At 45.0% G+C, this 27,183-nt stretch overlaps 2 protein-coding genes and 1 long non-coding RNA gene across 6 annotated transcripts in view; 2 read left to right on the forward strand and 1 right to left on the reverse strand.

Moving 5' to 3' along the window:
* The window catches only part of LOC135551980 (probable methyltransferase-like protein 24), an 18,326-nt gene extending 12,936 nt beyond the window's left edge, over positions 1-5,390 (forward strand). Inside the window, exons 2-5 of one of the 2 annotated variants that reach the window (XM_064983308.1) lie at positions 92-190; positions 911-1,041; positions 1,580-1,769; positions 4,106-5,390. In XM_064983308.1, the coding sequence (XP_064839380.1) occupies positions 92-190; positions 911-1,041; positions 1,580-1,769; positions 4,106-4,417 (732 nt within the window). In that variant the 3' untranslated portion in view covers positions 4,418-5,390. Of the gene's footprint in view, positions 1-91; positions 191-910; positions 1,042-1,519; positions 1,770-4,105 lie in introns of both variants that reach the window. The other variant, XM_064983307.1, reaches the window with a different exon arrangement.
* LOC135551981 (uncharacterized) overlaps positions 1-6,420 on the reverse strand; it is a 15,301-nt gene extending 8,881 nt beyond the window's left edge. For all 3 annotated transcript variants that reach the window (XR_010457397.1, XR_010457396.1, XR_010457395.1), the window contains exons 1-2: positions 6,252-6,420; positions 4,127-4,345 (exon numbers count right to left, since the gene is read on the reverse strand). This is a non-coding gene — a long non-coding RNA (uncharacterized LOC135551981). The remainder of the gene's footprint in view (positions 1-4,126; positions 4,346-6,251) is intronic.
* Positions 5,814-20,910, forward strand: wasf2 (WASP family member 2). Its single transcript, XM_064983306.1, is given in 10 exon segments — positions 5,814-5,937; positions 11,896-12,059; positions 12,540-12,674; positions 13,032-13,185; positions 13,275-13,392; positions 19,341-19,462; positions 19,673-19,834; positions 20,049-20,284; positions 20,287-20,538; positions 20,624-20,910. Coding segments are annotated over 9 exon segments (1,470 nt in total). The 5' UTR covers positions 5,814-5,937; positions 11,896-11,926; the 3' UTR covers positions 20,782-20,910.
* Positions 20,911-27,183: the final 6,273 nt, after the last annotated feature.

Genomic DNA, 27,183 nt, shown 5'->3' on the forward strand with positions numbered 1-27,183 from the left:
CAGTATGTTAGTATGGGTATTCGAACACAGCTTATGTGTGATTGCGAGTGGCGTGCATGTGTACCCTGCTGACTCGTGTGTCTACCCACAGGAGAGAGGTAGAGGGTTTGAGCTGCAGCAGTGGGCATCAGGTGAGCCCTCCTTCACTGCAGAGCTGGAACGTGTCATCGCCTATATTACCACACCACAGGTACATAACCATGCTCACTTTACACCTTGGCCCACACATCATAAATAATTCCGATAGAAATGCACTGTATAGAACAGACCTGGGCCCGTAGTCATGAAGCGTCTTAGAGTAGCAATGCTGATCTTTTTCATGACATAATATTTTTCATTATAAAACTGATCCTAGATCAGACCTGGGTTTCAAATACTTGCAACATTTTATCGTGTGTCTGTTTGAGCTTGCCTGGCTTAATAAACCAATAAACTCCTAAAACTGCGAACCCTGCCTGTCTGGCACTCCAGACAGACTCAAACAAACACTCAAAGTATTAGAAATGATTGTTCAAGTACTTGAACCCAGGTCTGTCCTAGATCAGAACTCCTACTTTGAGGCTTGACACATACAGCCTAGGTTCTGAGATATTTCAAAGACGCTAGGGTCAGAGAGTGTGTAATGACAGTGTGGTATTTGAGACCAGACACTTAACATGTCACTGTAAACCATTGTATATGTTTGACCTAAAAACCTCTGACCCAGGGTTTCCCAACATGTGAGAGGTCAGTGGAAAAAAGCCCTCTAAAAAGCAGACTAGGGGCAAAAGGCCGCATTTTCCCCCAACATCCCCTCTCTTGCTCAGACAGGAAATCTGTGTCACATGACTTTCTCTGGGCCTAATGATAACTCGCACTTCCATTCCTTCTCCAACCAGGCCCCTCATTACTCTGTCCTGTTCCCCTGCAGGTTAACTGTTCCCGGGTGCTTCTACCAGGTGAGTCCCAGGCTTCACAGGCCTCTGGAGCTCTCTGGCTGCTGTGTGTGGAAGGCTGGAGCCTGCCAAGCCAGGGTCCTCCATGTGTAGCGTACTCTTTCAGGTGTGTATATGCGTCTCTCTATACGTGCCACTGGAACTTCAATACAATGTAGCCTATTCTATAGCAATGTGAACCAAACAGTTTGTTACCATCATTCTACAATATCATCATGAGCTCCCGAGAGGCACAGCGGTCTAAGGCACTGCATCTGTGTGAGAGGTGTCACTGTAGTCCCTGGTTCAAATCCAGACTGCATCACATCTGGCCGTGATTGGGAGTCCCATGGGGCGGCGCACAATTGGCCCAGCGTCGTCCAGGTTTGACCGGGATAGGCCGTCATTGTAAATAAAAACTTGTTCTTAACTGACTTGCCTAGTTAAATAAAGGTTAAAAAAATAACATAATTGACATGCTCCCTCCTCCAAACTTGTAAAAGTAGTTAATAATGTAAAACAGCTTTAAACAAATCCTAATCTCTTCCTCATTCACATATCTCTCTCTTATCTACAACTCTCTCTCCATCTGTCTCTGTGTGTAGTATGGATGAGGGTGATACAGGGTTTCTGGAGGCTCTCTCAAAGGCCTGTGATGTCCACAGATTTGACCCCAGTGGTCAACATGGTGACAGAGCCATCAGTGGTTACCGTGACGATGGTTCTGGTGGGTTTCGACAGTACCGGGCATGGCTGGACTGGCGAGCAGCGAGAGGACGCAAGCAGAAGAAGGGGGTTCTGTGTAGCGGGTCCCGGACACTCAAGGACATCATGGAGACTCTGGGACATCACACGGTAAAAGTCGATTTATGCTCAATCCGTGTTCTGCAGTGGCCATACGGCATTTACGGCAATGCGGCCTCAGAACATTCATACTTCTTGCGCGTCGGGGAGCTGTCATACTCACCCAATAAATGAGTCTGCACCACTTCAAATGCTCCACTCATAGTGATTCAGGTCTAATCTCTATAGCCATCTAGCTACACTGAACAAAAATATAAACACATCATGTAAAGGGTTGGTCCCATGTTTCATGAGCTGAAACAAAAGATCCCAGAAATGTGATACTCACAAAAAGCTTATGTTTACATCCCTATTAGTGAGCATTTCTCCTTTGCCAAGATAATCCATCCACCTGAGAGGTGTGGCATATCAATAAGCTTATTAAACAGCATGATCATTACACAGGTGCACCTGGTTCTGGGGACAATAAAAGGCCACTCTAAAATGTGCAGTATTGTCAAACAACACAATGCCACAGATGTTTCAAGTTGAGGGAGCGTGCAATTGGCAAACTGACTGCAGGAATGTCCACCAGAGCTGTTGCAGTCTAACTGGCCTCACAACCGCAGAACACGTGTAAGGTGTTGAGGGGCGGCAATCAGCGGTTTGCTGATGTCAACATTGTGAACAAAGTGCCCCATGGTGGCGGTGGGGTTATGGCATGGGCAGGCATAAGCTACAGAGAATGAACACAATTGTATTTTATCTATGGCAATTTGAATGCACAGAGATACCATGAAGAGACCCTGAGGCCCATTGTCGTGCCATTCATCCGCCGCCATCACATCATGTTTCAGCATGATAATGCATGACCCCATTTCGCAACGATCTGTACACAATTCCTAGAAGCTATAGCCTTCACACTCACCAGACATGTCACACATTGAGCACATTTGGGATGCTCTGGATCAACATGTACGACAGCGTGTTCCAGTTCCTGCCAATATCCAGCAACTTCGCACAGCCATTGAACAACATTCCACCAGTGTTAACCCAGCTTAGTGTATAAAAGTTGTGTGCTGATCAACTCTATGCGAAGGAGATGTGTAGCACTGCATGAGGCAAATGGTGGTCACACCAGATATTGACTGGTTTTCTAATCCACGCCCCTACCTAGAGTAGTTGATTGTGCGCTAATCCAGAACCCACCATCTGCATTCCATTGACGTCTTTACCACATCTAACCCCATTACCTTCCCATTCAAATACATTTTCATGAACTTGTCCTGATAGCATTTCGTCAAAGTTCTGCATGTTTGTTGTGAAGGAAGTTGTCAAGGAAGTGAGCTTGTTTATACAGGATGTACAGCCCCTACCTACCATCAACCGATCATGTCAATGTGGAGCTATACGGCACTCTGCGAAGCCCTACGCATTGTTAAAACATTTTGAAGGTGCACGGCATCACCGTACGGAACTTGATTTGGCCCCCGCAAGCCTCCAGAAGCTACGCAATTGCGTCACACCTGCCGGACCACAGCGCCAGATCAAGCATAAATCTTTTTTTTTTTACTAACAGACACACACCAACACAGTAACACATACATTAACTCACACTACAGTACACAACAGATATACACATGTAACATTCACAGTACTCACAGACACGGTTGCCTGCACTTCCATTTCCATGGCAACTGGGATGAGCTGACCCTGGCTACCATAGCAACAGTGAATCACACCACTGCTGCAGTTACACACTGCAACCACTGGAGGGGAGTGAAATTCACTTTCTTCTCCCAAATGGATCCCACTAGCCCATCGTTTCCCAACTCGGTCCTCTGGACCCCAAAAGATGCATGTTTTGGATTTTTCCCTAACACTACACTCTTGATTCAAATGATCAAAGCTTAATGATTAGTTGATTATTTGAATCAGCTGTGTAGTGCTAAGGCAAAAACCAAAACGTGCACCCCTTGGGGTCCCGAGGACCGAGTTTGGGAAACCCTGCACTAGCCCCTGTGTACATCTCCGACCATTGATTAGGTATAAGCAATATAGTAGAATGTTCCTTTTATTCTCCATATTGCTTATCTAAACTCTCACATCTCCACAAGTGCATAGGAGGTAGGAAATAAAGAGAGGGCAGATTTGGGGTGTCATCCCCACTAAGAATGGGATTCATACACCGACCTTCCAAACCCATTGCTGTGCTCTGTTCGGCTGCTCTGGAGCATGGTGGTAATTAGAACAAAGAGCCATATATACGGTATATATACACACACACTGATGAAACATAGCCCTAAGCTGTCTTTTCATTGTTTTACTGCTTTTTAATGATGTCAAAAGTGTGTTGTGACCAATGATGTGTGTATATATACACACATATGGTTGTCTGTTTTTGCCAGGTGGACTTCCTGTATGCTGACCTGCTGAGTGCTGAGTGGAGGGTTCTGCAAAACTGGGCAGAGCTCGGAACTCTGGGGCGCATCCGTCACCTGGTTGCCACGGTGCACCTCCAGTGGGCCGGCTTTGAGGTCGGCGGTACAGAGGCTGAGGTGGTCCGCTATTGGTTCAGCGTTCTACAGGGGCTCCAGGACGCTGGGTTTCGATTGGTCCATAGCTCTCCGGGGGTGGGAAAAAGCGTCCTAAGGCACAAAGTGGACAACGCACACAGCTCTTATACACTAAGCTGGGTTAACACTGGGCCTATACACTGAGACAAACACATGCGCACACCTTGTGCACGGCTTACGCACGAACACACACATCAGAATAGTCCGTGGCTATGTTCAAGATCATCAAGACCATGATGTGTCATGGGTAAATTGTGACTGACTGATCTACAAGTAATATTTATGATGCAAGGTGATTTGTAGATCAGTCAGCCGGCAGTCGCCTGCACTGTCACAGGCAATGTCGAACTTGCCCAGTCTCTCACTGTCTGTCAGTCAGTAAAATTCCACTGCAGTGTGTCCCTCTGGTGGTGAAAAAAGGAATCTACACCAGTGTTACCCAGTGGAAGGGTCTGGAACTATTAGTTGGTTGCAACCAAAACCACTCCCTATTGGGTCAGGGCTTTATTTTGAAGGTTTAGGCAGGTCCCTCACCTAAAACCTCATTGAAGCCTCCCAGCTGCCAAAAAAATACAAATAAATAAATAAAAGTCTGGGCAGTGGGCTCAACAAAATTCTAGGAACCAGCCAGGCACTGCTAGAGATTAGGCTGCCTATTCTATTTACCCAGTACAGGCAATACTGGCTGGCATAGCTTGGCATTGAGCACACCCCTGACAACTGTTGAATGGTAATAAAGTAATCTATTCTATCTGGGACTTCACACTGCAGAAATACAGATCAGGGGTCAACGGCAGTCCTTCATTCAAACACTTTAGTCACCTTTGCTTTATTTATCATTAAGGTTTTATGTACTTTTTATAAATTTGTATAATCTACTTATGTGAGTTGAGCATGAATATAATCTTTCTTTGTGTTATAATTACAGTGTTATGTGGGGTGGGGTTGATTATCTGCCGACATGTGCAATGTAAAGACATTTATTGATTTCAGGCCGTCATTGAAAATAAGAATGTGTTCTTAATTGACTTGCCTGGTTAAATAAAGGTAAAATTAAAAAATTAAAATGAAATGTTTTCATATTTTTACAAGTGCAATAAAAACAGTTGACACCCCATTTGTCCTGTATGTCGTTATGTAGAGTCCGCTACATTGTACTGGTTTCATAATGAGTGAGTGTTCTACGTAGAATGTGCAATTCTACTTAGAATTTTCAGCACACTCGAACATTTCACAGATCGTACACTACACATGCCGTTGACACGGGGATGTTATAAACCGTCATAACTTCGTATTCTGCATTATAACCTTCTTATTCAATATTCACTCATAATTTCTGGAACAGGTTGCAACCCGCTTGGGCAGAATGGAATGTACGTTACGTATCTCCACCCTTCCCTACGCAAACTGGACAGATGTTTACGACTAGACTGGGTGGAGTTACCTATTGTACGTCCACATTTCCATGTCCACGCCGCTGACACAGAGGGACAGTGAGAGGAACCAATCAGCGCCTGGAATGTCGAAGCCTAGTCCAATCAGAAGTTTAACAAATCTGGGACTACTCTGTGTTATCCCAAGTCTCCCCACCCTGGTTACAGTAAACCGTCATTTTTGTTTCTACTGAAAGATTCAACCAAGCAACAAGACTGATTTGGCTGACGGTAAGAGATCAGTGTTTAATTTGTGCCTTTTTCAGAAGTTACTAAATAAGAATAGGTTTTCCCGACGATTTTCGGACATAATGAGGGGCGTTTTCAACTTCACTTCCTGCTACATTGACAAGGCCGAGAGACGAAGTTTCATGTCACCTACCCTCGCCCTAATTATTGTAATGCCGTTTCTGAGCTTGAGACTTAAAAACAGCTCTCATTTAGACGAGTTTTATCATGATAAATAAATTATTTGTCAAGCACAGAGTTGGGGTAGGCTTTCTTGTTTGTTGTGTCAGTGTAAAAGTGAAGTTGTTGTGACTCACCGGTGCATTCCACTGTGGCCGGGTAGTAGGGTGTTGGTAGTACAATGTTTCAATCTCCCTGCTACATAGTTTGGTAGGATCATCTGACTACTTTAACGTTCTATTTGGTCAAAGGGCGTTTTTCGTGTTTACATCACATCCAACCCGTTTAAATTAACGATTAAATAGTCAACCAATGAGCTTGCCTGTCAAGTGAAATGCACTTGTAAAGCTAGTAACTTTACTCCGCTAGAAAGTTGGCTATTTTTTTAAGCCAATAGAAGTGCTGCATAGTTTATAGACTCTGGAGACGGAGCAAAAGAAAATCACTTTATTTTTAAAGCCGTGGATAATTCCATTAGGCTGTGGTTGTTATAAAGGGAGTTGGTGTTGACCAGAGTGATGTGGGGCTGCCCGGTGCATTACAGTATTATGGTGCTAAAGTTGATGTAACATCTATAAATCCTTAGTCTTTCCCTGTGTACGTTGGTCCTTGACCACCAGTCCACCATATTGTTTTCACTCCTCTCAGATGTGTACAGTGTACCCATTGAAGGGGCATGACCAGAATAGAACTAGGCTGTGGTTTTGGTTCTGCTTTAGTTAGCCCTGCTGTGTGTCTGAATGTACCTTTTTTTTTAAACAGTAACGGTAGATATAAATGGAGCGTACAACGACACATGTCTGTTCTAGACGATACCTTTCTTCTCCGTAAATTAGGGGCCATTAACGTTACATTCATTCACATTTGGCTCAGTGTAAACTTTCAATTCCAAAGCTGTTTTAACGTTAAACGTCAATAATCAAACGGTTTTCGAAAGATATGCTGACATGCCTCTTGTCTTTGTCAGCAAAAAATAAGCTTGCAAATAAAAACGGTATCAGTTTTGCACAGATCAATATACTGTGTGTGCCTCCGGTTGACCAACTACACTTCCTCCCAGTTAGCTTACACACAGGTGTTCGGAGCACTCAAGATGGCTAATTAGCAAAAATGGCGGCCTGTCTTCCGTAAACACGCGCTGTAACATGGAGATATGGCCGTGTGGAAACATCAACCCTAATCCTATAAAGCTGTATAGTAATTTACATTATTGGTCCTCTTCAGTATTCGACATACGTATAATAGGTATTATTATTATTCCGCCGCCACATACTACTCATACAGCATTTGAGCTAGAAACGCCATTCCAAGGTCAAAACGTGCAGAACGGTCTCGATCGAGTTGCTTGTATACCCCCCAAATAAATCTGGTAACAGGATTTCTCAAGATTTTAATCCTCTCCGCTGTGGCATCATCACTTCCAACTGTCATTTTCTCACGAAACTTTTGACGCAAATCAGCTAATAATTGTTCTTGCAACCACTAAGACAACATATTTCAGGCTTACCAGCTTCGTATACTTCTCTACTACTCAAATCTGAAGTTTGGACAAAAAATAATATTCGCATCAAGTTACAGCAGTTTAAGTAACCACATCAACATACATTTCTGTAACATTTTGGCAAACGTCTGTTTTCACCACTACCGCAACAATAGACACAAAGTTCGAGTTCATGGGATATTCCTCTACTTCTGCTTTTCATAGCTGTGCGCGGAATTGAAATATTCCATACGGAATTTACTGCACAGCTGTTTTTGTAACTGCAATACCATGTTTTTCAAACGTTCCCAAACAATGGCGGGTTTGACCACTTTCGGAGTGTTTTAAAGAAGAAAAAAAAGTAATCCTACCTAAAACCTTCCCCTACTTCTTTGTTTAGTAGTCGTTTTTTAAATCGGGGCTACCAATATGTAACTATAGCCTGGAGGTGTGTTGGGTCATTGTCCTGTTGAAAAACAAATTATATTCCCACTAAGCACAAATCAGATGGGATGAATTGCTGCATAATGCTGTAGTAGCCATGCAGTTTAAGTGTGCCTTCAATTGTAAATAAATCACCAACAGTGCCACCAGCAAAGCACCATCACACATCCTCCTCCTCCATGCTTCACGGTGGGAACCACACATGTGGGGATTATCCATTCACATACTCTGCGTCTCACAAAGACACAGAGGTTGTGGAACCAAAAATCTAAAATTTGGACTCAACAGACCAAAGGACAGATTTCCACGGGTCTAATGTCCATTGTTCGTGTATATCGGCCCAAGTTATTCGAACATGAAGGCCTGATTCTCGCAGTCTCCTCCGAACAGTTGATTTTGAGATGTCTGCATTTATTTGGGCTGCAATCTGAGGCTGGTAACTGTAATGAACTTATCGTCTGCAGCAGAGGTAACTCTGGGTATTCCTTTCCTGTGGCAGTCCTAATGAGAACCAGTTTAGTCATAGCACTTGATGGTTTTTGTGACTGCACTTGAAGAAACTTCAAATTTCTTGACATTTTCCGGATTGACTGACCTAATGATGGACTGTCGTTTCTCTTTGCGTATTTGAGCTGTTCTTGTCATAGTATGGACTTGGTCTTTTACCAAATAGGGCTATCTTCTGTATACCACCCCTACCTTGTCACAACACAACTGATTGGCTCAAACGCATTAGGAAAGAAATTCCACAAATTAACTTTTAACAAGGCACACCTGTTAATTGAAATGTATTCCAGGTGACTTCCTCATTAAGCTGGTTGAGAGAATGCCAAGAGTGTGCAAAGCTGTCATCAAGGCAAAGGGTGGCTACTTTGAATAATCTTAAATATGAAATATGTGTAACTCTCTTTTTTTGGTTACTAGATGATTCCATATGTTTCTTTCATAGTTTTGATATCTTCACTATTATTCTACAATGTAGAAAATAGTAAAAATAAATAAAAACCCTTGAATGAGTTGGTGCGTCCAAACTTTTGACTGGTACTGTGTGTTTAAATAAAATCAACTATATGCACTGAGCTTGTCTGATGTTTTACGTGCACTGTTTGAAATAATTAAGACAAAATGACTCTAGGGGGAGTCAATTAACCAAAATTGATTTGTTTGCGTTGTGCCAGGCTCACATGCTGACCGGACACGTCGCGTGCGCGAGCGTCGCAAATTAAATGTAGAAATCCATGTACTTCAATTATTGCACCCACACTGCTCACGCGTGCCAACGAGCGTCTGCGACACCAAGGGCTAAAATAGAACTAATTCCTATTTCTGACGCAGATTGCGCTGAAATTCCTGCTTCTCCCATCTCCTCATTGGTTTATAGAAGCAGATACCCACGTTCCATCTCCTCATTGGTTATACCCACGTGGGTGACTGAAAGATGAACTGTTTTGCCGGTAGTTGTTGTAAAACAATGAAAGTTTAGATGCGATCACCATATAAATTAAACAAAGAAAAAGCCTGGAAGGAAGATAGATGACTAGAAACGATTCGGTTGGCTGTTTTATGTGTGGATTAATTTGTCTGAGTAGAGGTCCTTGTGCATTTCAGGTAAAATAACAACTCAATGTTTATATCCCAGGACAAATTAGCTAGCAACAGCAAGCTAGCTAAATAGGTCAAATTAATTTTAGCTAGCAAGTGCAAGCTAACGAGCTAAATTGCCATACATGTTTAATGGTTTTCGACCTGTTCCCAGATTAATGTCATTGGTTCAGAGTTTGTTTTGATATTTTAACCTGCGTGTCGTGATCGCGTTTGGTGTGGGGGGGCAAAATAAATGTATGCACAATGGCGCACGCGCGCAGTCGGTTTGGGTTTTGTGTCAGACTTGCTGCGCTGTGTTAGAAAAAGACAGTGACTGCCTGTGTGACAAGCACCCCTTATCTCTCTCTACTCCCTGCTGTAGCGACCACCACAGAACATCAACAGTGTATATTGCGCAGTCCGTGTTGCTGAAGCCATTTGTGGCTGAAAAGTACTGTCACCGAAATCCTCCATTTGTTTAGGAAAAACGTTCCCTATTCTCTCAACCCTTGCTCTCTTTACATGACACATGTATGCACCGCATGCATGTGACCAATACGTTGGTATAGCCTATGCTAATCACATTAATAAATTGGTTATAACAAACTCTAACATCGTAACATATGTGACAGCAAAATGGATGAGGAGGACGTGGAAAAAACTTGAAACGGGAAGGTTTACTGGTTTCTCAGGCGGGAAAGGGGAAGTCAGATGTGTGGAAGTAATTAGACGTACTTGTGGAACTACTGGAGATCAAGAAAAAGAAGGAAGGCAAGTACAAAGCGCTGCATAGCCCTGCATGTTATGTGTGCCAAACAGGGGCTGTTAGATTACAATATGTTTTTTTCTGACCATTTGGAACAGTGTAAACAACACTAGATGATAAATTACAAGCTTAACTTTTTTGTAAAGCCTTTATTCGAGCAAAGACTAAAAACAGTTGTATGCATTCGGGAATGCAATTGCCAACATTAAAGGTTCATTTATTGTTTAGGCTAATTATTCAAGGCTTCTTTTGTTATTTAATTTTAAAACAAACATGCTTAATTGCATTTCAAATCATGAATGACTCATGCTGTGTGATGACATGAATGATTGCTTGGTTCAGTAGCCTATATATTGACATTTAGGCCTAAGTAACTTTCTAGGGAGTGTTTCCTAGCCATCGTGCTTCTACACCTGCATTGCTTGCTGTTTGGGGTTTTCGGCTGAGTTTCTGTACAGCACTTTGAGGTATCAGCTGATGTACGAAGGGCTATATAAATAAATTTGATTTGAAGTAAGTTACGGTAACAAGATGTGCTTTTAGGCCTACAGCTCGATGGTGGTTATACAAGGCTGCTATACTACGCCTACTAATGATAATGATATTACTTATTATTATAATGATGACCATAATAATAATAATTGTAATAATAATGAGAAGGAGAAAATCATGAAAAAGGAGGGTATAGTACTGGAGCGAGAGCCGTATGCATATTATTTGTGACACAGATGCTGTTAGATTACAATGTTATTATTTTTCTGACCATTTGGAACATTGTAAACAACACTAAATCATGTACAGTGGGGCAAAAAAGTATTTAGTCAGCCACCAATTGTGTTACAGGCCTCATCTTTTTAAGTGGGTGAACTTGCACAATTGGTGGCTGACTAAATACTTTTTTGCTCCACTGTATAAGTTATACCAGAGAAGTTGTAGTAACAAAAACAATGTAAAGCATTTATTACAACATAACAAAGATTAAAAATTAATTTGTGAAATTGCTTTTTCTAACATGTTGTGGTTGCATGAGGCTTGGAGCTCACGGAATCAGGCTATTAAGCAAACACTCAAACAGGTAACAGAAGCAGGATCTGTCTTATTTCTGTAGATATATATGGATGATTTATAAAGTCAGACACATTTAAGTTACACTATTGATTAGAGGACTATTTAAGTTAGTTTCCTCTCTTCACTTTTAGACAATTAAGGCAAGGGCTGTTTTCTCATCTCCTCACTCCTCTGCTGCCTCTTCCACATTGTTCTCAACACCAATATGCTGGTTAACTTTGCTATTATGCACAGGGCAACATGGTCTAGGAAAAGGCTCTAGCCAATTCAACAGCACACTGATGTTTCAGAACCACAGACAGGGACCGTGATCCAACGCAGAAGCAACCGCATTTGTTATAAAATAATCTTTTTTTTTTTTTTAGTGTTGCACCATTGTTCTTACATAATATAACCAAGTAGAGTGATGGACCTTTCTCACATGCTGCCCCCCCTCCAGGGAAGCCCCCCGCTACCCCTCTCGTCCCAGAATGCCATTGGTGACGAGGAACATCGAGCCTCGCTATGTGTGCCGCCAGACGATCCCCAACACTATCCGCAGCGAGCTGGAGTGTGTCACCAACATTAGCCTTGCCAACATCATACGCCAGCTAGGCAGCCTCAGTAAGTTACTAACTCTGTGTTGAGTGAGTTTATACCTAGGGAAGTGCTACATGCAAAACAGTGCAGTGTATTGTAATATGAGATTGTGTGTGTGTAAATTGCAAGTATGTATCTTGTGATATGTAATCATGTGTATATACACTAGTGTACAAAATATTAACACCTTCATAATATTGAGTTGCAGCTCCCCCTTTTGCCCTCAGAACAGCTTCACCTGCTACCATACCCCGTTCAAAGGCACTTTAATGTTTTGTCTTGCCCAATCACCCTCTGAATGGCACAATCCATGTCTCAATTGTCTCGAGGCTTAAAAACCCTTCTTTAACCTGTCTCCTCCCCTTCATCTACACTGATTGAAGTGGATTTAACATCAATAAGGGATCATAGCTTTCACCTGGATTCACCTGGTCAATCTGTCATTGTAATGTTTTGTATACTCAGTGAATTTCGGCCATAATATACATTTGTTTGTGTGTGTAGGTAAGTATGCAGAGGATGTGTTTGGAGAGCTGTTTGTGCAGGCGGGGGTGTTTGCTGTCCGAGTGAACACACTGGGAGAGAGAGTGGACCGTCTACAGGTCAAAGTCACCCAGCTCGACCCTAAAGAGGAGGAGGGTAAGAGACTGACTGACATTATATACGATGGGGTGATTTCCTGAATGCTGATTAAGCCTATTGGATTTAAAAGCAATTTAAATGGAGAATCTTCATTGAACATGATCTTTAGTTCATAACTAGGCTCAACCTGTGTCTGGGAATACCACTGTATGTTACAAGCAAACAGTGCCATGTATTTAGTATTCAAAGTGAGAATTCAGTGGACTTTAATGTAATGCAACACATACTGGCACATACTGTATACCTTTGTCCCAAACAAACAGAATACTAACCCTAACTGTGTCTCTATCTCTCTCTCTCTCTCCATATCTGTCTCTTTCTCACCATATCGATCTCTCTCCATCAATCGCTCAGTCTCTCTGCAGGCCATCACCCAGAAGAAAGCGTTTCATAGTAATCTGACTCAGGACCAGCAGTTGTTCTGTAGACCCTCTCTACCGCTGCCTGTACAGGAGACCTATCTGACCTGCAACCCACCTCCACCACTCAACAACCTCAGCCAGTACAGGTACACACACACACACACACACACACGCGCACACACACACACACACACACACACACACTGATATTGTTTGTTGTTGTTGTCATGTCTAGGGATGATGGTAAGGATGCTCTGAAGTTCTACACAGATCCCTCCTACTTCTTTGATCTGTGGAAGGAGAAGATGCTGCAGGACACGAAGGACATCATGAAGGAGAGACGCAAACACAGGGTAAACACAGGGTAACGGGTAACACACACAAAGTAAAATGGTGCTGCAGAGGATAGCAGCCGTTTTACGGGCTCCTGACCAATTCTTATATATATACATATATATATATAAAAATTGTACATCATGTCTCCTCCATCATTTCATCTGAACGGGGATCACTTACCTTGATTTGGATGACAATTTCTACTTTAACGAATCGGCAGCTCTGGTTACTCTGCTTACTCCTGACCAGGCCTTAATCGCCGGGACTCGAAAGAGGAAGCGACGGTGCAAGAGAGGTAGAAGAGACTATGTTGATGAGACTACGATTGCGAGCAAATAAACCGCCTCTACCCTCCATTCTATTGGCGAACGTACAGTCACATGATTAAAAAACTAGACGAGCTCCGTTGGAGAATATCCTATCAACGGGACCTGAGGAACTGTAATATTCTATGTTTCTCTGAGTCGTGGCTGAACAAGGACACTGTTTTTTTCAATCCATTGTCTAGACCAGTAGCCTCGGTGAAGACGAAGTGGGGACCGGTGTGTCTCTTTATTAACAACATCTGGTGCGCAATCTTTAATGTTAAAGTAGTCTTGAGTTTTTATCGCCTGTGTTAGAATACCTGATGATAAACTGCAGACCATACTATTTACCAAGAGAGAGTTTTCATCTATATTTTTTGTAGCTGTCTATTTACCATCACAAACTGATGCGGTCACTAAGACCATACTCATCAAGCTGTACAGGGCCATAAGCAAACAAGAAAATGCACATAGTCAGCGCTTCTCGTGGCCGGTGATTTTAATGCAGGGAAACTGAAATCCGTTTTACCAAATTTTTACCAGCATGTCACCTGTGCAACTACAGGCAACAAAAATCTAGAACACTTTTACTCCACACACATAAACACATACAAGGCTCTCTCTCACCCTCCCTTTGGAAAATCTGACCATAACTTTATTCTCATGATTCCTGCTTACAAGCAAAAACTCAAACAGGAAGTACCAGTGACACGCTCAATATCGAAATGGTCCGATGAAGCAGAAGCTAAGCTACAGGACTGTTTTGCTAGCACAGACTGGAATATGTTCTGTGATTCATCCGATGACATTGATGAGTTTACCACATCAATCACCAGCATCATTAATGAAGTGCATCAACAACGCCGTCCCCACAGTGACCATACGTACATATCCCAACAAAAAGCCATGGATTACAGGGAACATCTGTACTGCGCTAAAGGCTAGAGCTGCAGCTTTCAAGGAGCGAGACACTAATCTGGACGCTTCTAGGCAAAGCGTCAATACAGGACTAAGATCGAATCCTACTACGCCGGCTCTGACACTCGTTGGATGTGGCAGGGCTTACAAACTATCCTGGATTACAAAGGAAAACCCAGCTGCTCAGTGACGCAAGACTACCAGACGAGTTAAATGCCTTCTATGCTCGCGTCTAGGCAAGCAATACTGAATCATGCAACCAGCTGTTCCGGACAACTGTGTGATCTCGTTTTCCGTAGCCGATGTGAGTAAGACCTTTTAAACGGGTTAACATTCACAAGGTTGTAGGACCAGAGGGACTACCAGGACACATATCTGGAGCATGCGCTGACCAGCTGTTAAGTGTCTTCACTGACATTTTCAACCTCTCCCTGACTCAAGTAGGCCCAAGAACACCAAAGTAACCTGTCTATTGGCACATAGCACTCCCATCTGTAGCCATGAAACACTTTGAAAGGGTGGTTGTTGCTTACATCAACACCATCATCCTAGACATCCTGGACCCACTCAAATTCGCCCCAACATTACAATTACATTTTAGGTATTTAGCAGATGCTTTTGTCCAAGGCGTCTTGCTTAAGGGCACATTGGCAGATTTGTCACCTAATCAGCTTGGGGATTCAAACCTGCAACCTTTCGGTTATTTCACCTATTTGAGAATGCTGTTAATTGAATACAGCTCAGCGTTCAACACCGCAGTGCCCTCCAAGCTCATCATTAAGCTCAGGATCCTGAGGCTGAACACCAGCAACTGAATCCTGGACTTCTTGACTGGCCGCCCCCAGGTGGTGAGAGTAGGAAACAGCACATCTGCCACGCTGTTGAACACAGGGGCCCCTCGGGTGTGTGCTTAAGGCTTCAGAATGCTTCATTTCGGGTGGACTGAACACGTGTGCTTGCATACTCCCATAAAATACCTTCGCTTGAAAAACAAGAAAAAAAACAGCAATAGTACTGTTTGTCCATTTTGAAACGCTGTAGCCAGTATACACAAAATTGTCCAAATTAATCTTAGTCAATTTAAAAAATTTGTTATTAATTGACAGTTTTTGCCAAGGAGATCTTAGTCGTGGAATTTGACATCTAAGTAAGATGTTTTGGTGCAGTGTTTCTCAATGAAAAAATGTGCATGAAAACGAGTCATCTCTCGTTGATTAAGACTATATTGAAGAATCCCTACTGTTGACCAATCATCGACTTTGGCTTGCCTCAATCATTTTTTTGTGTCTCCGAACAGCCGAAAGAAAAACCTAGCCGAAGACCAAAACAAACCAAAAACGGCGCAAAATGTTGTTTGTCTCTTCAGAACTGTTTTGGCTGAGAAGCATGCGGACGCCTTGTCCCCTCCTGTACTCCCTGTTCACCCACGACTGCGCTGCCACGCACGACTCCAACACAATTAAATCTGCTGACGACATGACTGGTAGGCCTGATCTCCGACAATGATGAGACCACCTATAGAGAGGAGGTCAGTGATTTGGCAGTGTGGTGCAAGGACAACAGCCTCTCTGTCAACGTCAGCAAGACAAAGGAGCTGATCGTGGACTACAGCAAAACTGAGAACTGAGCACGCCCCCATCCACATTAGTGGAGCGGGTCGAGAGCTTCAAGTTCCTCTGTGTCCACATCACTATGGAATTAACATGGTCCACACACACCAACACAGTCGTGAAGAAGACACAACAACGGTAAAGGTTTGGCAAGGGCCCTCAGATCCTCAAAATGATGCTCCATTGAGAGCTGCTCCATTGAGAGCTGCTCCATTGAGAGTTGCTCCATTGAGAGTTGCACCATTGAGAGTTGCGCCATTGAGAGCTGCGCCATTGAGAGCTTCTTGACTGGCTGCATCACAGCTTAGTTTGGCAACTGCTTGGCATCTGACAGCAAGGCGCTACAGAGAGTAGTGGACACGGCCCAGTACATCACTGGGGCCGTGCTCCCTGCCATCCAGGACCTCTATATCAGGCAGTGTGAAAGGAAGGCCCTAAAAATTGTCAAAGACTGTTTCTCTGCTACCGCACGGTAAGCAGTAAGGATGCACCAAGTCTGGAACCAACAGAACCCTGAACAGCTTCTACCCCCAAAGCCATAAGACTGATAACCAAATAGCTCCCCAGGCTAAATATTAATCTACATTGACTAACTCTTTTGACTCATCACATACCCCGCTGCTATTGTTTATCTGTTCTGTTGCCTAGTAACTTTACCCCTACCTACACTGAGTGTACAAAACATGCTCTTTCCATGACAAAGACTGACTTGGTGAATCCAGGTGAAATGTATGATCCCTTATTGATTTTCACCTGTTGAATCCACTTCAATCAGTGTAGATGAAGGGGAGGAGACTGATTTAAAGAAGTATTTTTAAGCCTTGAGACAATTGAGACATGGGTTGTGTTGGTGTGCCATTCAAAGGGTGAATGGGCAAGACAAAAGATTGAACTGCCTTTGAAAGGGGTTTGCTAGTAGGGGCCAGGCGCTTCGGTTTGAATGTGTCAAGAATTGCAATGCTGCTGGCTTTTTCATGCTCAACAGTTTCCTGTGTGAAGCAAGAATTGTCCACTATCCAAAGGACATCCAGCCAACTTGACACAACTGTGGGAAGCATTGGAGTCAACATGGGCCAGCATCCCTGTGGAATGCTTTCGACACCTTGTGGAGTCGTGCCTCAACAAATTGAGGCTGTACTGAGGGCAAAAGGGGGTGCAACTCAATATTAGGAAGGTGTTCTAGATGTTTTGTACACCTACTGTATATGTACAGTATTCAGATCCCTTCCCTTTTTCCAAAATGTGCTATGTTACAGCCTTATTCTATAATTGATTAAATTAAACATTTTCCCCATCAATCTACATCCAATACCCCATAATGACAAAGCGAAAACAGGTTTTTATACATTTTTGCACATTTATAAAAAATGAACATACCTTATTTACAGAAGTATTCAGACCCTTTTCTATGAGACTCAAAATTTTAGTTCAGGTGCATCCTGTTTCCATTGATCATCCTTGACGTTTCTACAACTTGATTGGAGTCCACCTGTGGTAAATTCAATTGATTGGACATGATTTGGAAAGGCACACACCTGTCTATATAAGGTCCCACAGTTGGCAGTGCATGTCAGAGCAAAAACCAAGCCATGAGGTCGAAGGAATTCTCCGTAGAGCTCCGAGACAGGATTGTGTTGAGGCACAGATCTGGGGAAATGTACCAAAACATTTCTGCAGCATTGAAGGTCCCCAAGAACACAGTTTCCTCCATCATTCTTAAATGGAAGAAGTTTGGAATCACCAATACTCTTCCTAGGGCTGGCTGCCTGGCCAAACTGAGCAATTGGGGGTGAAGGGCCTTGTTCGGGGAGGTGACCAAGAACCCGAGGGTCACTCTGACAAGAGTTCCTCTGTGGAGATGGGAGAACCTTCGAGAAGGACAACCATCTGTGCAGCACTCCACCAATCAGACCTTTTTGGTAGAGTGGCCAGATGGAAACCTCTCCTCAGTAAATGCACATGACAGCCCGCTTGGAGTTTGCCAAAAGGCACCTAAAGGACTCAGACCATGAGAAACAAGATTCTCTGGTCTGATGAAACCAAGATTTAACTCTGGCCTGAATGCCAAGCGTCTCATCTGAAGGCACTATCTCTACGGGGGAAGCATGGTGGTGACAGCATCATGCTGTGGTGAGTTTTTCAGCAGCAGGGACTGAGAGACTAGTCAGGCTTGAGAAAAACATGAACGGAGCAAAGTACAGAGATCCTTGATCGAATCCTGCTCCAGAGCATTCAGGACCTGAGACTGGGTTGAAGCTTCACCTTCCAACAGGACAATGCCCCGAAGCACACAGCCAAGTCTCTGAACGTCCTTGAGTGGTCCAGCCAGAGCCCGGATTTGAACCCGATCGAACATCTCTGGAGAGACCTGAAAATAGCTGTGCAGCGACGCTACCCATCCAACCTGAGAGTGCTTGAGAGGATCTGCAGAGAAGAATGGGAGAAACTCCCCAAATACAGGTGTGCCAAGCTTGTGGCATCATACCCAAGAAGACTCGAGGCTGTAATCGCTACCAAAGGTGTATCAACAAAGTACTGAGCAAAGGGTCTGAATACTTAAGTAAATGTAATATTTCATATTTTTTCTTTATAAATTTGCAAAAGTTTCTAAAAACATGTGTTTGCTTTGTCATCATGGCTATTGTGTGAAGGTTGATGAGGAAAACAATTTATTTGATCCATTTCAGAATAAGGCTCTAACATAACAAAATGTGGAGAAAGGGAAGGGGTCTGAATACTTTCCGAATGCACTGTACAAATCTAACTCAATTTGTATATAGCCCCATGTATATAGCCAAGTTATTGTTACTCAGTGTATTTATTCCTTGTTATTATTTTTCTATTATGTTTCTATGTTTATCTCTGCATTGTGGGGAAGGGCCCGTAAGTAAGCATTTCACTGTTAGTCTACACCTGTTAGTTTACACGCTCACACCTTCAATGAGACAGTGGAGTTTGTTTTCGGCCTGTTGGGAAATGCATCCCATCTTCTGCTTAAACAAAACAAGGAAGTGCACCTATAGCGCTGTTAAATGCCTTTTCCTGTTTCTCTTTCTCTCTCACTCCTTGCACTCTCTCCCTCCTTCCCTCTCTCTTTGTCACCCCCCTCACTTTGTCTCTCTGTCTGAGTAGAAGGAGAAGAAGGACAATCAGAATATGCGGACTCTGAATCCCAGGAAGATCAAAACCAGGAAGGATGAGTGGGAACGGCTAAAGATGGGAGAGGAGTTTGTGGTGCCCAAGAATGACATGGGGTGAGAGATGAGAGAGAATGAGAAAGGGGCGAGAGATGAGGATAAAGTGGATGGGGCAAGAATGTATGAAGTGGAATGAGGAGAAAGAGAATGAGGGAGGGAGATAGTGAGTGTATCAGGGAGAGTGATGTCCTATAGAATGATTTTAAACTGTTTAATTGTGTTGTTATTGACAATATTCACTCTTTTTTTTGTGCATCTTGTGTGTAGAGAATCTCTTGAGGGTCTGAATGGCAGTATTGGTTCAGGAGAAGGCTGTTACTCCCCTGATGGTTTGGACCAGAGTACTGGGTCGTACGCCTTCGATCCTGGCTCCCCCCTCCCTCCCCCCGCCCCAGACGACTTCCTGCCCCCTCCACCCCCAGACATGGCGTAAGTAATGGAGTGGAGTAGTGTATGCACATTTAAATTGTGCATATACTGTAGTTTTTATACATATTTTATGCTAATTTCAGCATTTTTGGCATTAGTGTTTACTCTTCAGTCAACACCCTTCATCTCAAGTGGACAAAATCGTTTGGAGACAGTTGTGTTTGGAGAATCCGTGTGCTGATCTTTAATCCTTCCCCTGCTCTCTCATTGGCAGGTATCATGACGGACAGTACGGAGCATCAACCCAAAAGCGCACCAGCGTTCTTAGCCCCACACACCCCCCTCCAGCCCCTCCCATGCCCTCTACTGCTCCCATTGGCACACGGCCCAACCTGGCCCCTCCTCCTGCCCCACCTCCTCCTCCCCCCTCCCCTGGCTTCGGAATCCCTCCCCCTCCCCCCTCTGGATTTGACTCTTCCCCTCCCACTCTCCCCTCTTCCTCTGCCTATCCCTCCCCCCTGCCCCACCTCCTCCTTCCTATCAGGCCTCCATCTCTCCGCCTCCTCCCCCCTCTCTCCCCCAGGGTGGTGGCGCACCTCCTCCTCCTCCTCCTCCCCCGCCTCCCCCAGGCCCTCCTCCTCCCACTTCTGGCCCTCCTCCCCCCTCCTTCTCCATTGGGGCTCCCCCTCCTCTTAAATCCACCCAAGCTCAGCCAGAAGCCCCCGCTGACGCTCACAGTGACCTCCTGTCGGCTATCCGGCAAGGTACGACACACATACACACAGACAGACCGATACAAACACACATAAACACACCCTAATCCCCCATCTCTCCCTTTCTCTCTGGCAGGTTTTAACCTACGTAAGGTGGAGGAACAGAAAGAGCAGGAGAAAAAGGATAACTACGGCAACGATGTGGCGGCCATCTTGTCTCGCCGTATTGCTGTGGAGTGCAGCGACAGCGAGGACGACTCCTCAGAGTTGGGAGATGACGATTGGTCCGAATGAGACCTTCATCACCTCCACCCTCATGGTCTTCCTCGGTCCTCGTCAGAGAGAATGCATCATATCCTTATCCCATTACTTCTTTATAATCTATGATCTAAGGAGTAGAGGTCCAAAGATAAGTGTGTGTGTGTGTGTCACTACTACACTCTTCCTCAGTATTCCCCACTCCTGTCTAAGCCAATCACATTCCCTGTATGTAGAACTGAACTGAGAAGCCAATGATTTAATTATGAGAACAGTCCAAATATCAAAAAGCCAATTATTAATATAAGGGGCACAGGGCCAAAGGTAACGATAATTATACCCTCATAGGCTACACACAGATATCAACAAACATACAGTATACCGTACAGATATTGATTCTTACATGCATACACAGACAGTACAATTATGGTATGATTGATGAACTGTATTAATATTTTACTTTAAGATAATTATAAGATGTGTTAAATAATACCAAGAGCACAAAGAAAGGTTTTTATTGCCGTTTTCTCCTTTTTCTTTTTTTACCTGTCTTTTTCTCTCTGTGGTTGGCATGGGAATGGTTACCAGGGCGACAGAGGGTCTCATTCACAGATGGGGGGGGGGGGGGGGTTGTTCTGAATCGTATCTAAAATGTCTAATGTTCTGAGTCAGCCCGAGCTGAAAACTGAAACCATGCTGCCCCCTATCAGTCAAAACATTATCTGACCAATCAGCGATCCCTCTCTTGCCCTAGTCCCGCCCCTCCATAAGTGCCTTTGCTTTTCATGTTTATGTGCGAGGGGGATAAAGTTAACCTTAGACACTGATCTAAGGTCAGTTTTCTGTTTCTTTCCCATCATAACCATAGGATTGGATGAAAGGTACCTGATCCTAGATCTGTGCCTAAGAGACAACTTGATCCTCTTCTGTTTAAGTGCCTTCTGTTTGTTTTAAAGCCAAAGTGTAATGCCACAATCAGACCTGAGCATGTTAATATCCAACCACCTGTTTCTGCTTGTCCTGTCTTTCTCAACTTTATCAGTGACGATTATTACAATAATAAAGATACAATGAACTATACTGCTGTTTCAAGTGCATTTGTGAGCTGTGTAAATTATGTATATGGGTGAGTTCCAGACCGACTAGCTATGGTGCCTGCACAGTTGCCCCTCCCTCCATCGCATGCTGCCTGCGCATCCTGGCACAACACTGGGGCCCCACAAGGGTGCATTCTGAGCCCTCTCCTGTACTCCCTGTTCACCCACGACTGCGTGGCCACGCACGCCTCCAACTCAATCATCAAGTTTGCGGACGACACAACAGTGGTAGGCTTGATTACCAACAACGACGAGACGGCCTACAGAGAGGAGGTGAGGGCCCTCGGAGTGTGGTGTCAGGAAAATAACCTCACACTCAACGTCAACAAAACTAAGGAGATGATTGTGGACTTCAGGAAACAGCAGGGGGAACACCCCCCTATCCACATCGATGGAACAGTAGTGGAGAGGGTAGTAAGTTTTAAGTTCCTCGGCATACACATCACAGACAAACCAAATTGGTCCACTCACACAGACAGCATCGTGAAGAAGGCGCAGCAGCGCCTCTTCAACCTCAGGAGGCTGAAGAAATTCGGCTTGTCACCAAAAGCACTCACAAACTTCTACAGATGCACAATCGAGAGCATCCTGGCGGGCTGTATCACCGCCTGGTACGGCAACTGCTCCGCCCACAACCGTAAGGCTCTCCAAAGGGTAGTGAGGTCTGCACAACGCATCACCGGGGGCAAACTACCTGCCCTCCAGGACACCTACACCACCCGATGTCACAGGAAGGCCATAAAGATCATCAAGGACAACAACCACCCGAAGCACTGCCTGTTCACCCCGCTATCATCCAGAAGATGATTCTAAATGATATCCTAATCGATCTAAAACATGGGCATTTTTCAATGCCCCGTACCAAGGAATTAACCCGCTGCGACTTTTTAAGTTTCAAGGAATGTGGTGACTCAATTGGAATGTCATTTAATTGTGAAATGCTCCTTCTAATACATCTTAATCTGGTTAGAAAAAACGAGCATATAACGAGACTATTCTTTAATAAGCAGTAAAACACAGGATAGCATGACTAATTTATGTAATTTTCCATGACAGTGTCCGAGCTGTGCGCCAGTAGTTGAAATTGACAGGTCGGTGCATTCAACATGTCATAAATATAATGTCATAAATACAAGTAGTGATGAAGTTCATCTCTCCACTTTGAGCCAGGAGAGATTGACATGCATGTTATTAATATTAGCTCTCTGTGTACATCCAAGGGCCAGCCGTGTTCCCCTGTTCTGAGCCAACTGCAATTTTCCTAAGTCCTTTTTTGTGGCTCCTGACCACACGACTGAACAGTAGTCCAGGTTTGACAAAACTAGGGCCTGTAGGACCTGCCTTCTTGATAGTGCTGTTAAGAAGGTAGAGCAACACTTTATTATGGACATACTCCCCAACTTAGCTACTGTTGTATCAATATGTTTTGACCATGACAGTTTACAATCCAGGGTTACTTCAGTTTAGTCACCTCAACTTGCTCAATTTCCACATTATTTATTACAAGATTTAGTCCTCATTCACTAAACCCTAAACCTCAACTAATGTATTTCTTGCCACTCACTCTGAAACTAACTGCAACTATTTTAAGTGTTGAGATCATTTCAGTCGCTGTAGTAGCTGACATATATATAGTGTTGAGTCATCCGCATACACAGTGACATAAGTAAAGATTGTTAAGACCCAGATGCATACAACGTCAAATTGCCAACAGTTTAATAATCCAACAGGGGCAGGCAAAAGACAGGTCAAGGGCAGATAGGGGTCAGTAATCGAGAGGTGGGGAAAAGGTACAGGACGGCAGGCAGGGTCAGGGTAGGCAGAGGTCAATAATCCAGAGGTGGGGCAAAGGTACAGAACGGCAGGCAGGGTCAGGGGCAACAGGAGACAAAGGGCTGTGAGACATGGGTTTAACTATGGACACATGAAAGGTGGGATGAATACGAAGGGTGCGGGGCAACAGAAGACGAACAGCAGAGGGGCTAATCATCTTAGAGGTGGGAAACAGGCCGAGAAACCAGGGGGAGAGTTTTCAGGATTCCACCCGGAGGGGAGGATCCCGGGTGGATAGCCATACCTTCTGTCCACGACGATACTGGGGAGCCGGGGTCCAATGGCGGTCCGCTTGTCGTCGATACCTGGAGGTGGTCTTGAGAAAGGCCAACCAACTGTACGACGACAGTGGCAGACAACCATCTGAGCAGAAGGTACACTGACCTCTTCTTCCTGCTCGGGGAAGAGTGGGGGCTGATACCCCAGGGAACACTCAAAGGGCGATAGGCCCGTGGCAGAGCAGGGAAGGGTGTTGCGGGAGTATTCCATCCATACAAGCTGCTGACTCCAGGTGGTGCGGTTGGTGGAGACCAGTCCCGGAATGCCCGGTTAGAGGCAAAGGACCACTTGAACGGAACCTTGGTAGAGGTGAGTGCAGACAGGGGGGAAGCCAGTGTGCTGTAAGCCCAGGTAAAAACGGCGATAAAAGTTGGCAAACCCCAGGAAACGTTGCAGCTGCACCCTGGACGTAGACTGAGGCCAATCCACCACCGCTCTCACCTTCCCAGGATCCACCTGGACACTCCCAGCAGAGATAATGTAACCCAGAAAGGGGATGCTGGAGCGATGGAACTCGCACTTCTCCACCTTCACAAACAGCAGATTCTCCAGAAGGCGTTGAAGAACCTGCCAGACGTGGAGCACGTATTCTTGGGGGGAGCGGGAGAAGCCGAGGATGTCATCAATGTAGACGAAGATGAACCGGTTCAAATATAACAGAAAACATCATTTACCAGAGCCTGGAACACAGCAGGGGCATTGGTGAGGCCAAAAGGCATGACCAGATACTCGTAGTGGCCGCCGGCCGTGTTGAAGGCGGTCTTCCACTCGTCCCCCTCTCGTATCCGCACCAGGTGGTAGGCGTTCCGTAGATCCAACTTGGAAAACACAGTGGCGCCCTTGTCTGGCTCGAAGGCCGGGGAGATGAGTGGTAGTGGGTAAAAGTTCTTAACCATAATGTCATTGAGTCCCCAGTCATCAATGCACGGGCACAGGGTCTTGTCCTTTTTCTCCACGAAGAAGAACTCTGCGCCGGTGGGAGACGAAAATGGATGGATAAATCCTGCAGCTAGGTAGTCCCCAATATAGCTCTCCATAGCCTTGGTCTCGTCCTCCGTGCTAGGGAGAAGGTAAATCCCACAGTCATAGGGTCAGTGTGGCGGAAGCGATGTGGCCCGGGCCTTGCTGAAAACCTCCCGGAGGTCCTGGTACTCAAATCAAAATCAAATCAAATTTTATTTGTCACATACACATGGTTAGTAGATGTTAATGCGAGTGTAGCGAAATGCTTGTGCTTCTAGTTCCGACAATGCAGAAATAACCAACAAGTAATCTAACTAACAATTCCAAAACAACTGTCTTATACACAAGTGTAAGGGGATAAAGAATATGTACATAAAGATATATGAACATATGTACAGAGCAGCATAGGCAAGATACAGTAGATGGTATCAAATACATATGAGATGAGTATGTAAACAAAGTGGCATAGTTAAAGTGGCTAGTGATACATGTATTACATAAAGATGCAGTAGATGATATAGAGTACAGTATATACGTATACATATGAGATGAATAATGTAGGGTATGTAAACATTATACTAGGTAGCATTGTTTAAAGTGGCTAGTGATATATTTTACATCATTTCCCATTTCCCCGTGTAGTCCACTTGTCATTCCAATCTCCTTTGCATTAGCGTAGCCTCTTCTGTAGCCTGTCAACTATGTGTCTATCTATCCCTGTTCTCTCCTCTCTGCACAGACCATACAAACGCTCCACACCGCGTGGCCGCGGCCACCCTAATCTGGTGGTCCCAGCGCGCACGACCCACGTGGAGTTCCAGGTCTCCGGCAGCCTCTGGAACTGCCGATCTGCGGCCAACAAGGCAGAGTTCATCTCAGCCTATGCCTCCCTCCAGTCCCTCGACTTCTTGGCACTGACGGAAACATGGATCACCACAGATAACACTGCTACTCCCACTGCACTCTCTTCGTCCGCCCACGTGTTCTCGCACACCCCGAGAGCTTCTGGTCAGCGGGGTGGTGGCACCGGGATCCTCATCTCTCCCAAGTGGTCATTCTCTCTTTCTCCCCTTACCCATCTGTCTATCGCCTCCTTTGAATTCCATGCTGTCACAGTTACCAGCCCTTTCAAGCTTAACATCCTTATCATTTATCGCCCTCCAGGTTCCCTCGGAGAGTTCATCAATGAGCTTGATGCCTTGATAAGCTCCTTTCCTGAGGACGGCTCACCTCTCACAGTCCTGGGCGACTTTAACCTCCCCACGTCTACCTTTGACTCATTCCTCTCTGCCTCCTTCTTTCCACTCCTCTCCTCTTTTGACCTCACCCTCTCACCTTCCCCCTACTCACAAGGCAGGCAATACGCTCGACCTCATCTTTACTAGATGCTGTTCTTCCACTAACCTCATTGCAACTCCCCTCCAAGTCTCCGACCACTACCTTGTATCCTTTTCCCTCTCGCTCTCATCCAACACTTCCCACACTGCCCCTACTCGGATGGTATCGCGCCGTCCCAACCTTCGCTCTCTCTCCCCCGCTACTCTCTCCTCTTCCATCCTATCATCTCTTCCCTCTGCTCATACCTTCTCCAACCTATCTCCTGATTCTGCCTCCTCAACCCTCCTCTCTTCCCTTTCTGCATCCTTTGACTCTCTATGTCCCCTATCCTCCAGGCCGGCTCGGTCCTCCCCTCCCGCTCCGTGGCTCGACGACTCATTGCGAGCTCACAGAACAGTGCTCCGGGCAGCCGAGCGGAAATGGAGGAAAACTCGCCTCCCTGCGGACCTGGCATCCTTTCACTCCCTCCTCTCTACATTTTCCTCCTCTGTCTCTGCTGCTAAAGCCACTTTCTACCACTCTAAATTCCAAGCATCTGCCTCTAACCCTAGGAAGCTCTTTGCCACCTTCTCCTCCCTCCTGAATCCTCCTCCCCCTCCCCTCCCCTCCTCCCTCTCTGCAGATGACTTCGTCAACCATTTTGAAAAGAAGGTCGACGACATCCGATCCTCGTTTGCTAAGTCAAACGACACCGCTGGTTCTGCTCACACTGCCCTACCCTGTGCTCTGACCTCTTTCTCCCCTCTCTCTCCAGATGAAATCTTGCTTCTTGTGACGGCCGGCCGCCCAACAACCTGCCCGCTTGACCCTATCCCCTCCTCTCTTCTCCAGACCATTTCCGGAGACCTTCTCCCTTACCTCACCTCGCTCATCAACTCATCCCTGACCGCTGGCTACGTCCCTTCCGTCTTCAAGAGAGCGAGAGTTG

Source organism: Oncorhynchus masou, chromosome 13 (genome assembly GCF_036934945.1).
Source record: "Oncorhynchus masou masou isolate Uvic2021 chromosome 13, UVic_Omas_1.1, whole genome shotgun sequence".
NCBI classification, from domain to species: Eukaryota; Metazoa; Chordata; class Actinopteri; order Salmoniformes; family Salmonidae; genus Oncorhynchus; species Oncorhynchus masou.